General features: G+C 62.7%; 1 protein-coding gene across 3 annotated transcripts in view; it reads left to right on the top strand.

Moving 5' to 3' along the window:
* CELSR1 (cadherin EGF LAG seven-pass G-type receptor 1) overlaps positions 1–13,844 on the top strand; it is a 114,059-nt gene that overhangs the window by 42,356 nt on the left and 57,859 nt on the right. For all 3 annotated transcript variants that reach the window (XM_051828133.2, XM_051828136.2, XM_051828135.2), the window contains exon 2: positions 819–1,457. In XM_051828133.2, the coding sequence (XP_051684093.2) occupies positions 819–1,457 (639 nt within the window). The remainder of the gene's footprint in view (positions 1–818; positions 1,458–13,844) is intronic.

The raw sequence follows: 13,844 nt of genomic DNA, 5'->3' as shown, positions 1-13,844 counted from the left end.
GTGGTGAGCTGGCTTCTGGGTTTTGTCACCTGTCAGAGCTCTGAGTGAGCCCAGCACTGTCACAGCATCGCAGAGAGAAGTAGGAAGGCCCCTGCCTGGCTCCTGCCTCGTGGGTGGGGCATCTGGGGGGCTGTGGTTCCCAGAGGGGTGACAGAGGGTCTTTGCCCCCACACCCCTCAGGAACTGGGCGGCTGCTCTCCTTGGGGTACAGATGGAGAGACCTGAGGGGGTGCCGGAAGGGAGGACCCACGGAGCTCCAGGCCTTGGGATTTGAGCCGGACCTGGAGGATGTGCACCTGCGGGAAGGCCCCCTGGGCAGGGCCTGCCGCCGAAGCCCAGTACCCGGGAGCCCCAAGCCCCCGCAGCCCAGCCCCGGAACATCCCTGGTTCTGTGCTCAGCTGAAGCAGCGGATGCCTCGCTCACGCTCCCGGGCGCCCCAGGGCCACGCGTGGTGGTGGACGTCCAGCCTCCTCTCGGGCGTGTCTTTATGAAGCAGAGTATGTGCAGCAGGGGAGGGGCTGTGGGCTGGGGCGCAGCGGGGAGAGCCGGGGGCTTCACGTCACATCGCCACCTCATGTGGGGGGGGCACAGCGTGGGAGCTGGGGCCGCGTGGCGGTCGCTGGTGCGCCCGGGCCGGAGCGGTGCTTCTGGATGTGTGTGAGCTGAGGTGGCAGCAGGAGCCGGAGGCCCACGGCTGTCATGGGGGTGGGCAGCCTGTGGGGTCCCCGTGCCGGCCCCTCTTGTGCTCCGCATGTCGGAGGCTGCTCCCAGGCGGTGCTGGCCGGCGCGAATGACCCGACTGTCCTTGTGTCCCCAGACGGCGTCCACAGCGTGACGGCGCTCTGCACGCTGCGTGTCACCATCATCACAGATGACATGCTGACCAACAGCATCACCGTGCGGCTGGAGAACATGTCGCAGGAGCGGTTCCTGTCCCCGCTGCTGGCCCTCTTCGTGGAAGGCGTGGCCACCGTGCTGTCCACCGCCAAGGACGACGTCTTCGTCTTCAACATCCAGAACGACACGGACGTCAGCGCCAACATCCTGAATGTGACCTTCTCGGCGCTGCTGCCGGGCGGCGGGCGGGGCCGGTTCTTCCCGTCAGAGGAGCTGCAGGAGCAGATCTACCTGAACCGCACGCTGCTCACCACCATCTCCGCCCAGCGCGTGCTGCCCTTCGACGACAACATCTGCCTGCGCGAGCCCTGCGAGAACTACATGAAGTGCGTGTCGGTGCTCCGGTTCGACAGCTCCGCCCCCTTCATCAGCTCCACCACGGTGCTCTTCCGGCCCATCCACCCCATCAACGGCCTGCGCTGCCGCTGCCCGCCCGGCTTCACCGGCGACTACTGCGAGACCGAGATCGACCTCTGCTACTCCAGCCCCTGTGGCGCCAACGGCCGCTGCCGCAGCCGTGAGGGCGGCTACAGCTGTGAGTGCTTCGAGGACTTCACGGGTGAGTGTCCTGGGCCACCCCCTGCTCCGCACGCACGTCGCCCGCATCATGAGGTGGGGGGGAGCGGCACGTGGTCTCCTCTGGCCGTGCCCCTGATGGGCCCGGGTGTCGGCTGCTGGAATCGCCGAGGATTTCAGACCTGGAGCCTTGCATAGCCAGGGGGCTCGGGGACGAGGCTTGTGTCCCAGCCCTCACCCCGAGCTCTTGTCTGCACAACAACAGTCAAGTCACTTATTTTTAAAAAATAGATTTATTTATTTGAAAGGCAGAATTAGAGAGAGAGAGAGAGAGATCTTCCATCTGCTGGTTCACTCCCCAGTGGCTGCAATGGCTGGGGCTGGACTAGGCAGACGCCAAGAATCAGAGGCTTCATCCAGGTCTCCCATGTGGGTGCAGGGGCCCAAGGACTTGGGCTGTCATCTGCTGCTTTCCCAGGTGCGTTATCAGGGAACTGGACCAGAAGTGGAGCCGCCAGGACTCGAACTGGCACTCGTGTGGGATGCCAGTGTTGCAGGCATTGGCTTAAACCGCTGTGCCACGCCGCCGGCCCCTTCTTTATGAGAACGGCAGGGGAAGTCACAATGCGGGATCCGCTGCACAGCCTAAGCCCACAACACGAGTGCTGCTTTTACGTGGCGGCTTTATGGAGACGGTGCCTTCATTCCAGATTTCGAGTGTGATCTGTAGGTCAAAACCGAGGCACTGGCACAGAGACGGAACCCTCCGTCCCGCGGGTCCTGGCGGCGTTCCCGGGGCTTCGCTACCGCTCTGTGTCCCTCAGGGCCTCCTCATCGCAATGATAAACTGCCCCAAGGCAAGCAGGGGTGATTTTCTAGAAAGAGCCAGCCCAGGGGCGCTACAGAGAGAGACGCAGGCTCTGCTCTGCTCTTTGATCTCCTGGCGCACGGAATGAAGGCGCACGGGGAAGACAAGCGGCCGCTGGCTGGCGGGGAGCACGCTGTCTGGAAGCCCTCTGGGGATTAGGTGGGACTTGACTCGCACCGGAGGTAACTTGGAGATTCCTCTACCGACCGTGTCCTCGATGCAAGTGTTTAATATAAACACCTGGGAGATCATTAACGTCCGTGTGGGAGTTTTATCCGGCACGAGTTTATCGAGCTTACGGCAGCTTATGACAAGGGCAGCAGGCATTAGCGGGCATTTATGAGGCCGGAAGAGAGAGCAGCCTGCAGCAGCCGCACCAGGAGCAGCAGGATGCGCCCGCAGGGCTGTGCACCGGGCGGGGAGGAGAACCGGCAGCCGATGCGCCAGGGGCGGGGTTACTGCCTGGTAACACCAGGCTGGTCGGGCTCTTGGTCCTGTCTGGCTCTGGACGTCTCTTCCTGCCGTCTCGCCACCGCCCAGTGTTAATCCTCAATTCCTGGCTGTGCTGGGGCCTGGCGGTGAGCCGGAAGGAAGGTAGAGGCAGCCACGCCCAGTCGGCCTCAGGGCCCCCCCCCCCCCCCCCCGCCCCGAGTGGTAGAGAGGAAGGAGCTGGGTCCGAGCCACCTTCAGACCTGGGGAGGGTGCCCCATGCCTTCCCTTCCCACCCGGCCTCTGCCACTGTGGAAGGGCCCCCGGCCCCTCCCCCTAGGTCCCCCAGGACAGCATCCCCCCACCCAAGTGGAGTACTCCTGTGCCCTCCGGGGAGTCAGCACGCAGCTTCATTCACAGCGGATTTACTGAGTGCCTGGCCCATGCACACCTCCTGCCTGCCCGTCCGGGTGGGTCGTGCGGGATCCTTCACCTTGCCCTCTTGTGTCTCCAGGAGCCCTGGGGTGGGGGGTGTCTGCGCAGGGTGTGGGGAGCTCGGGGCCGGGCTAAGTCAAGACGGGTTGTCCCAGAGGGTGGAATCAGCTTCCGACGTTCTCGGATTTCCTCTTCATGGTGAGAGTCAATTTTAGATGAGTAATGACTGGCGGGGATGGCTGAGGCTGTCATCGCCGCCGGGACCCCCTGAAACGCGGTGACCGGCACGGGACAGAGTTGGAACTCTCTGGGCACCAGAGGCTTCCAGAGCGCGTCCTCCGAGATAAGGCTAATTACCGACCACAGCGGATGGCTTTCGCTCGGTTCCCCTTCCTCCTCTCGCCGTTTGAAGCCCCGTAGTCCTGCCGGGAGGAGACTGAGCGTGATGACTCGCGATGAAAGTGGTGCTGTCGTCACGCGGGTTTTGTTACTTGCTCCCTGGTAAGCTGAGCTCCGGGCCTCGCCGTCGCATGGTTGGAATCTGCCCAAGCTGTCGGCGGCCGCTGGCCCCGGCTTCCTGAGCTGCAGCCCTGGCGGCGCGGGAGACGCGGCAGCAGCCGGGGCAGGAAGGCATCAATTAGCTTCAGGAAAAGCCCACGAACTGGAGGCTGGAAGCCCCCCACCCCTCCCCCGCCAGCTTTCCTGTGTGTCTCCAAACCATTCTGGAGGTGCCCAGGCTGCAGGGCACGGGGTCCCTGTGTCTGCAGGGAGCAGCTGGCACCCGCATTCCCCCTCTCCGGCATGTCCCCATGGGGGCTGTGGCCGGGTCTGCAGGGATGGGCGGGAACATGTATGCACCCGTCTCCTCCACACCCCGCCCCTCTGTCCTCCCTAAACCACCTCGGGGTCCCAGAGGACAGGCCTTACTGGTCACTCTGCAGCCGCTGTCCCTGTCCCGGATGTGTCCTTTCTGGTCTGCCTGTCACTCATGTGCCCCTCTCCCCTGCCCCAGGAGGGTTCTGGAAGGCTTCCTGACCTCAGAGGGCGTCCATCTGTGGCTCCCCGCCCTGGACACTGCCCGTGCTGCCCCTGGGTGGGCTTCGCTTGTTTCCGTGCCTGGCTGAGCCCGTTTTCCATGACCACGCGTCTCTTCTCATCTAGCTCTCACGCTCTTTGGCGCTGTTTTGTGAGTGGGAACTATGAAAGCCTCCAGGCCAGGAGGTGATTCTGCCCCCCAGGGCTGAAGATGGTGGCCCAGCACTGGGGGGTGGCCGCCAGTGGGAGTGGCCGGGACCCCTGGAGGGCGGGGCTTCCCGGTTTCCCGTTTACCTGGTTCGTGCTCCGGCTCCACTCATTTAACAGTGTTTTGTGAAAGGTGCCTCGTGTGTGCTGGGCACCAGGGTGCACAGGTGAAGTGTCCTGGGCAGCGGACAGTGCCCAGCTGAGCGGCCACCAGCCGTGGAGCGTTTTGTCCCCGCCCTCTTACCGGAGTGCTGAGGCTTGGGGCGGGGTGTTGGGGATCAAGCCGCCACGCACTAGGCTTCTCTGCCAGTCACTCCAGTGTCAGCCCTGGGCACGGCTAGGTGGGCGGAGCCTGACTCGAGTTTCACAGGCCCCCGGCCCCAGCCTCCTGCACTCACTCTCCTCTGTCCCTGCCGGGGGGCATCTCCGGCCCCAGTTCCAGATACTCCCCACTTGCATCTTGGCGTCCCCTCTCCCAACCCCTTGGGGCTCGTGGTCGGCACCCCCAATCCCATGTTTAGTCTCTAGGCCCTGAGCATTCTGCCCCTGGCAGCCCCCATTGTGTCCTGTTAGTGCCCCCTGGTGGAGGCCCCTTCGCTGGTCCCCCTGCTTCCTGGGGTCCTGTTGAGGTGCACCTTGGGCCCCGTTGGGCCAGGTTCAAGCACTCGCTGGATGCCTGCTGCTAGTACAAGGCCCAGTTGCTCCAAGCCCAGGCTTCTCCCTGGACCACTGCCCTGGTCCTCCTTGCTCAGGTCACGCTGGCCTCTCAGGGGCCCTCGGACCCCGGTGCACTTTCCCCCAGATCTTCCCAAGTGTCCCCTCTTGTCAGTGTTCCTCTGCTTCCCCAGGCCGAGGCTGGAGGCTGGAATCCACGTCTGTGCCCCTCACCTCCCTCCCCTGTGTCCTGGATGCGCCGTGAGGGCAAACACCGGAACCTCCTGCCCGCAGCCCGCATGGAGCAGGCCAGCAGTAGGCACCGCCTGCCGGGGGGCAGGGTTGGGAGAGCAGAGGACACGTCCGGGGGGGTCAGTGGTTCACTCCGTGCCACCTTGGCTGCTGCAGCTCTGAGCTAAAAGGGACAGGACCCTTCCTTGTCCACTTTGTCCCCTCGCAGGGGCCCTGTGTGCCCCAGGCTGGTGGGCTTTTCCTTACTTTGAGAGGTAGCGGCTCGCAGTTTGGAGGTCCACGGTCCAGGATCGGTGGCCCCGTGGGTGCAGGTGTCTGGTGATGCCAGGGATGGCAGAGGGAACCAGGAAGCAGAGAGTGCAGGAGCGGCTCTTCCCCGACCCTCGGTGGTCGCTCTCTGAGTCAACCACGGCTGTCCCGTGGCAGCCTCCCTCGCCCAGGGCCCCCCTCGGACGCCGTGGCTGGACGGAGCCTCCACCCACTGCTCTGACCGTTTACCTCAGCGCATGAGACCGTTACCCGTGTACCTAAGATAGAGGTGTTCCATCTGATGCCTGCAAGAGTGTGGGAACCAAGTCCTGTTCAGCCCTCGACAGCCATCTCACCCCTCCCGGGGACTGGGAGGGAAGTGACCGCCATTGCAGCCTGCTGTCCTCTTGTGGTTGCGTCCCTGGGCAGTGTCTTTGATGGCCCTGGAGGGGGACGCTCAGGCTGGGCTCAGGTCCCCAGGGGCGGGTGGCCAGCACCCCTCCTGTTCCACCAGTGCCTCCTGAGTGACCGTGGGCCAGGTCTTTGTTAGGGCCGAGTTTATTCTGGCCTGCTGGGCCGTGTGGTGAACAGGCCTCACCTGCTGAGCACAGAGCCCGCAGCATCCCTGATGAGCCCGTAGCTCACACCCGTGCTGCCAGACTTCCAGCTGTGCCGCGGGCTCCCCGGCCAGGGCTCACCCGGGTTTGGGGACTGGTGGGTCACTGGCTGCCTCGGTGGTGCTGGCTTGGGGCTTCGTCCCCACTCCTCCAGGAGCGCGATGTCCCCAAGGCCAAGGACGTCCTGTGCAGGTTCAGGTGCAGGGGAGCTTTCAGTGAGCATTCGGATCACCTGACCGTGGGACCCGGTTTTGTGATTCTGTTGTGAGCACGTGGGTTGTGGGGGCTCAGTGTGTACCAGAGCCCTGGAGTTTCCATCCTCACGGACACACAGGACCTTCTCAGAAAGTGCCAGCAAAGTGGGTGTTATGGAAAAGCTATGCACAGAGTTCAGAAAAAATTCGTATCAGAGTAACTCATCTTCTGCACAAATTTTGAATTAATGTTGCAGATGTTTACTTTTTGGAAGATTTATCTATTTATTTGAAAGGCAGAGTTACAGGGAGAGAAGGAGAGAGAGGTCTTCCACCTGCTGGTTCACTCCCCAAAGGGCTGAGCCAGGCCGAAGGCGGGAGCAGGAGCTTCCGCTGGGTCTCCCATGTGGGTGCAGGGGCCCAAGAACTTGGACCATCTGTGGCTGACTTCCCAGGCACATTAGCAGGGAGTTGGATTGGAAGTGGAGCAGCTGGGACTCGGATCCAGGCTGATACGGGATGCTAGTGCCGGTGGCTTCACGCGCTATGCCGCTGTGCCAGCCCCTCAGCTCACCTTTTAATCCCATCTTCCACACAGTTTTTGAAGTGCTTCCCCCTGCTGACAGACGAAACCACCCCACGCCGAAAGCCCTGTGCTGCGAGCTCGCTCTGACCAGGGAGAAACGCACCTCGCAGGGCTCGCTGGGCCTTGGGACGAAAGCCTGGCTTGCACATGTGCCTGGCGGAGCTGACTTTGTTCCTTAACCCTGAAGCATTTCATGTAAGCGAGAACCATTACACAGCCTATAATTAACATCTCAAATAAAGCAGAGACAGAATCCACTCTTAGGAAAATGTGCTTTTCAGATATTCAGGATTACGCTGCATTTTCTCGCTGGCACCCTCGCGTGCACGCGCTCTGCAGAGCCCAGGGGGCTGCCCCGCATCTCCCCGGGACGGATGGTACCGTGTTTCCTGCTCATCGTCCCTGCAGGTCGCGTGCCCAGGCACTGAGGTGTGGACGGGCCCAGCCAGCGTCTCCCGCGCTCCTCCCTGGAGCTCTTTCCCCAGAGAGCTGGGTTTTGCATGAACAGAATCAGCGTCCAGGGCAGGCTGTGCCCACTGCCCCTGGGTTTGAAGTCCCTGCCTGTGACTTCCTCCCTGTGTGTCTGGGCCCCAGTTTGTCTCTTCCTTCGAAGGCCACCAGTCCCTGTGTGAGGGCCCCTCTTGCTCCGCTGCGAGGTCGTCTTACCTTGATTGCATCCCTGTTTCCAAATAAGGCCCCGTTTGCAGGTGTCAGGATGGTGGATACCCTTGGGAGGGACACAGTTCACCCCACCCAAGGGCTCCGGGCACTTCTTCCTCCTCTCCTCGCCTCGCCTGTCCTCTCCTCGCCTCACCTCTCCTCGCCTCGCCTCGCCTCTCCCTCCTCCCCTCCCCTCCCCTCCCCTCCCCTCTCCTTCCTTCCTTCCTTCCTTCCTTCCTTCCTTCCTTCCTTTCTTTCCTTCTTTTTTTTTTTTTTTTTTTTTTAAGATTTGCTTCTTTGAGAGGCAGAGTTATGGAGAGGGAAAGGAGAAAGGTATTCCATCCACTGGTTTACCCCTAAAAGGGCCACATTGGCCAGGGTTGAGCCAGGCTGAAGCCGGGAACCCAGACAGATCTCCATCCAGGACTCCCATGTGAGTGCAGGGGTCCAAGCACTCGGGCCATTTCCCACTGCCTTCCCAGGCCATTAGCAGGGAGCTGGATCAGAAGAGGAGCAGCTGGGACACGAACAGGTACCCATATGGGACAACGGCGCTGCAGGCAGAGGCCCAGCCTACTGCGCCACAGCGCTGGCCCCCGCTCCTGGCACTTCTGGTCTACCTGCACCTGCTGGGGCCAGGGCCACTCCGGGTGGGAGCCAGGTTCTCTGCCTTGTTTTCCTCGGAGATCCGAGCACCTGAGCCTGAGCATCCCCACGCCCGTCAGAGCCTGAGCAGACCTCGTGCTGCCTTGCAGCTCTGGAGGGTGCAGGTCACAAGGTCAAGATGTGGGCGGGATCTGCTGCCTCCCCTTCTGGCTTCCAGAGCCACCTGTGCGCCTCCACGCGGGGCTCCTTCTCGGAGTCCTGGGGGGACCTTGGGTTTTGTGGCTTACGACGAGGACAGCTGTACGGGGCTCCCTAGCTCCCAGCAGCCACTCCTGGCTCAGGAAATCCCCTGCTGAAGGAGCTAACACGTGTGCAGGCCTGGGTCTCCCATACCCGGGGCGGGGGGGTGGTGAGGGGCTTGGCTGGCCCCGGGTTCTATGGCCACAGCCTAGGCTAGGGGCTGTTGGGAGTGGCTGGGGCCCCCTGGCCACTGCCCTGTCCTGAGGAGCTGTGTCTCCTCCTGCACCGTGTGGGAGGGGACCCTGAACCACGGGCGGCTGAGGTTTGCGTCCGCATTCCAGCCGAGCCTGGACTCGCAGCGTTTGGCGCTTGGATTGTTGGCGGGGTTCCCTGCACACTGATAAGGGGCGGGCACGCCCTTTCCAGCCCTCGGCACAGAGCTTGCCCTTGCTCGGCGGGACCGGGGCCAGCTGTGGGACCTGCATTTGCAGCTGCTCGGGGCGCAGGAGCGCTGCAGAGGCCCCACTTGTTCAGCTCCAGCGGGGCCCTGGGCCGTGAGCTCGCAGGTGTCCGCCCTGAGCCAGGGGGCGCTGGCTGGGTGGGAGCCCTGTGTTTCTGCGGCTGGAATGCACTTTCTCTTCATATTCTTAGAAACGGGTGTGTCTGGAGTTCTGGGAATTCACTCCCGAGGCGGTGATGAAGTCACCCCGAGAGCCCAACCTGGACAGGCCCTCTGTCCAGGGCCTCCGGCTCCCTCCCTCCTGGATCCTGCCCAGTGGCTGTGGGGCCAGGGGGTGGGCAGGTGGCTGGGGCCAGGTGGGAGGGTGAGAAAGTCAAACAAAGCCTGCAACTTCAAGGGGGGTTGGGGAGGCGGGTGGCGAGGGGAGGAGGAGGAGGAGAGAGCCGAGGGCAGGGCAGGGGGTGTAGGGGCTTGCAGACAGGCCAGGCCATTAGGAACAGGGCACAGCATGGCTCACTCACCCGGCCCCAGCCTGCTGCAAGACAGACTGCTGCCTGCAGACAGAGCTGCAGCCAGGGAAACTGAGGCACAGGACAGTGCTGGGGTCCCGTGATCCTGCCCTGCTCAGTGCATTTGGAGGGGCTGCTGATCCGGTGAAGGTGAAGTGACCCTCACCCTCCGGCCCCCTCCCGCCACAATCTGGTGGACACTGGTAGACAGGTGTTCACAGCTGTCCCCACCCCGTAGCTGTGTGAGTGAGCACAGGTTATCACCCTTCCCGTATGAGTGGGTGGGTGGTGGATGGATGGATGGGTGGTGAATGGGTGGTGGGTGGGTGTTTGGATGGGGGGTGGGTGGGTGGGTAGTTCATGGGTGATGGGTGGTGGGTGGGTGTTTGGATGGGGGGTGGGTGGGTGGATAGTTCATGGGTGATGGGTGGTGGGTGGGTGTTTGGATGGGGGGTGGGTGGGTGGATAGTTCATGAGTGATGGGGGGTGGGTGGGTGTTTGGATGGGGGGGGTGATAAGTGGTAGGTAGTGGACGCGTGAGTGGTGGGGGGTTGGGAATATGCACAGCTCGTGAATGTTGCATGGATCGGTGGGGTAGGTGGTAGACGGGAAGACGCGTGAGTGCTGGATGGGTGGGAGGCAGACGGGTGGGTGACTGGGTGAACGTGAATGGTGGATGGGTGGATAGGTGGTGGATGGGTGGGTGGGTGGATAGGTGGTGATGGGTGGATGGGTGGATAGGTGGTGACTGGGTGGATGGATGGATAGGTGGTGGATAGGTGGTGGGTGGGTGGTGACTGGGTGGATGGGTGGATGGGTGGTGGATGGGTGGTGGATGGATGGGTGGATGGGTGGTGACTGGGTGGATGGGTGGATGGGTGGATAGGTGGTGGATGGGTGGATGGGTGGTGGATGGGTGGATGGGTGGTGACTGGGTGGATGGGTGGATGGGTAGATAGGTGGTGGATGGGTGGTGGATGGGTGGATGGGTGGATAGGTGGTGGCAGAAGGGTGGCTCCATGGGTCTGTGATGAGTGAGTGGGTGGTGGGGGCGTGCAGGTACAATGTTTCATCGTTTCTGATGTCCACCTCCCCTCAGAGACTCTGCGCCACCCCCCCCCCCGCCCCAAGTTGTGCCGTCTGTGGACGAGACGCCTGTGCCGGGAGCCCAGCTGTTGCGTCTCCTGTGTTGAGATGCGGCTTCTGAGTCCTGACCCCAGGTCACCTCCGAGCCCTCTGACAGGTTGTCCTCAGGGCACACGTGTGTGTGTGTGTGTGTGTGTGTGTATCTGCTGACCTAGGGGTGTGTATGAAACCACCATGTGTGCATATGTGTTTGAGATTACATAGGTATGATGTATGTGTATACATGTGTGGTAACCTAGGGGTGTATGTGTGCGAGATGACCTGGGGTGTGTGTATGTGTCCATGTGTGCACATATGTATGTGAGACAACATAGGTGTGTGTGTGTGTGTGTGTGTGTGTGAGTGGGGGAGGGGAGAGGCCCCGGGCGCCTCTGCACCTGCGGTCGGTCCGTGTCTCGGGGCTGCCTCCCGCGCTGCCCCCTGCAGCCGTGTCCCCTTTAATTCTGCTCGAACCTCAGGCTCCCCGGTGCTTTTGTGCTTCCTGCCCCTGTCCCTCTTGTTGCCTTTAGAAATTCTCGTTTTTCTAGTTTAAAGCCCTTAGCTATTTCTTGGGCTAGAAGGGGATTGTCTTTGTATTTACTTAAAAACTCAAGTTGGCAAACCTTCAGCCGCCCTACCCTGTCCCGAGGATCCGAGTTGCGAGGCCCCCGCAGCCCTGCCCACTGGGCCCCAGCCCAAATCCTCATCTCCCACCCCCGAGGCGAGTTCTGAATTTTTCTCAGCAGGCTCGGGGGCGGGAAGGGTGGGGGTGGGGTCCACACCACCATCTCCCCCTCCCTGCCTCCCAGCTACCCTGGCCTGGGCTCTGCCCCCTGCCAATGCCCCCTTCCTTGTTTGCAGACCCTGCCAGGTGCTCACGGGCCCTACCTGTTGCAGGTATGCTGTTTGCTTAAGCCCTGCAAAATGGGGCCTTTCTAGGGGACCCCACGCTTCTCCACCTGATGGCTGACGGCTCCGGACAGTGTCCCTCCCTCCTGGACCAAAGCCTGGGTGATGGGGGACAGATGCCTCGTGACTGTGCCCCCTGTGAGGCTGCAGGGACCTGACCCTGGATCTCAGCGCCTGGGAGCTTGAATTTTGCTGTTAGGAACAGTTCTCTGCCGGGATCCTTTCTAGAACTTCTGTCTGGGGCTGCGTGTTTGCAGGGAACTTGGCACCCTGTTGAGCACCACCTTGAGGCATGGGGACGGGGCTGGAGGCCTGCCCGCGTGTGGGATGACCGGCAGGTGCTGGATTCTGAGTGGCAATCCCTAGAAGAAGAGTGATCAGACAGGGAGCACCTCCGAGAGTGCTTGCGAGGACGAGGAGGTCACCGAGAGCCCGACGAGGCGCCTTGAACCGGAGGATTTTGGGAAGCACGTCTGGCTGGCCACGTTGTTCATTGCAGCTGGCCGTGGGGAGCGTTTGCAGACTCTGGACGCCGCGACTCAGGCCCCCTGGCCCCTGGGGCTGGGCGCTGGGTGTTTGCCAGCACTCCCCCCACCCCCGCCCTGCACCTGCTCAGGTAGCTGGCTGCCTGCTCCGTGCTGTAAGCAAATTGGCAGGAGTGGCCGCGCAGGATCTGGCAGCAAAGCCAGCAAGGGCTCCCCAGGCCCCCGGAGGCCCAAGTGATGGCCCCAAGCCTGGTCGCGGCCTCTCCCAGTTGTCTGAAGCCCGAGTGTCCGCAGCACTCATGCTTAACCGCGAAGCGACTCCTCCTGCGGCCACCCCGGGTTGCACTGTTCGGACCAGGATGTGAATTACGTAGATTCTGTGATTTCACCAGCAGGAAACAGGCTTTAACATGGGCCTGGGGCAGGGAGGGGCACTGGCATTCCAAGACTTCATCCCACGGCATGCACCCACCTCTGCCGCGTCCCCGGCTTTCCTGAGACACCCCTCCCAGCCGGCCGCTGCCCCGTGCCCGGCGCCTTGCAGGTGTCTGTGGGCCCCTGCTGGGTGCTGGGCACTTTCAGACTTGGCCCCAAGCAGACGCTGCAGCTGACCTCACAGGGCCTGGGGACAGATGGCAGGGGACAGGTGCACAGGCAGGGGCAGCTCGGGCTGGGTCAGCGCTGGGGAGGCAGCAGAGGTCTTGGTGACCGAACCTGCACAGGAGGTGGTGGGGCTTCTGAGGAGGGGAGTGCCCACGGGAGGCAGGCACGGGGAGAGGATGTGGGTGCCCTGCAGGCACCGGGAGCCACAGGTAGAGGCCAGGAAAGAGGCAGCTGGGCCCGGTGGCTGTCGGCTGTCACCACTGGTGATGGTGAACTTCTGCAGAGCAGGTGCAGGACCCCTGTGGGCCTGGCTTCGTCCTGGACAACCCCAGGAGGAGGGAGACAGTGCGGCTGGTGGTGTGAGTATGTGGGCCCGAGCCGGAGGCCTGCGGCAGGTGGGTGGGCACGGAGCAGAGGGGCTCTGAGCCAGTGGCCTTGACACATGAGGCCAGTGTTTGCAGAGCTCTGCCAGGGTCCTGTGAAGAGCAAGCAGATCTGCGTGGCAGCTGGGGGCCTGCGAGGAGGGCGCTGTAGGGTACAGGTGCAGATGCAGGTGCCGCCCACCAGCACGGAGGCCCCGACTCAGGGAGACCACAGTGGGAGCGTTGAGGGGCACAAGGAGGGTGGTAGGGTGGCTGCGAGGCTCTGGGCTTGGACGGATGGTGAGACCCAGCCCAGATGGGGGAGGGGAGGTCTGGGTGGGATGGGTTGGGTGGGCTGGGAAGGGGCTGCCCCTGGTGCGGGGTTGGTTCCCTCTCCCCACACCTCTCCCCAGCCTCTGGTCTCTGCTCGTCCTTCTCCCCGCAGTCAGCAATAGGTAGGGCCTGGCCCACGCCTGCCCTCAGGCTCCTGGGCTCCAGAACTGTGGCTTGGGGCCCCCAGTGTGTGGTCATCTGCTCTGGACCTAACCCTGCCACCTGCTGGGGAAGAGAGAGAGGGAGTGAAAGGAAAGGAGGAGGGAGGGTGGGGCAGGGGAGGGAGGAAGGAACTGCCTCATTGAAAAACAGAGCGAACCAGCGACTTTCTGCAGCCCTAGCAGAGCCCTTCACGTGGGCCCAGGGGTTGAGACGCCGCCGGGGACGCCTGCAGCCGGTCTTGGAGTGCCTGGGTTCGGAGTTCTGGCTCCGCTTCCAGTCCAGCTTCCTGCTGACGTACAGCCTGGAGGCAGCAGGTGGTGACTCAAGTGCGTGGGCCCTGCCACCATGTGGGAGACCTGGATGGAGTTCTGGGCTCCTGGTTTAGGCTGGCCCAGCCCTGGCTGTGGCAGGTGTTTGGGGAATGGGCCAGTGGGTAGAAGCTCTCTCTCT

Source organism: Oryctolagus cuniculus, chromosome 11 (assembly GCF_964237555.1).
Source record: "Oryctolagus cuniculus chromosome 11, mOryCun1.1, whole genome shotgun sequence".
Classification (NCBI taxonomy): domain Eukaryota; kingdom Metazoa; phylum Chordata; class Mammalia; order Lagomorpha; family Leporidae; genus Oryctolagus; species Oryctolagus cuniculus.
This window is presented reverse-complemented; position numbering and strand designations above follow the sequence as displayed.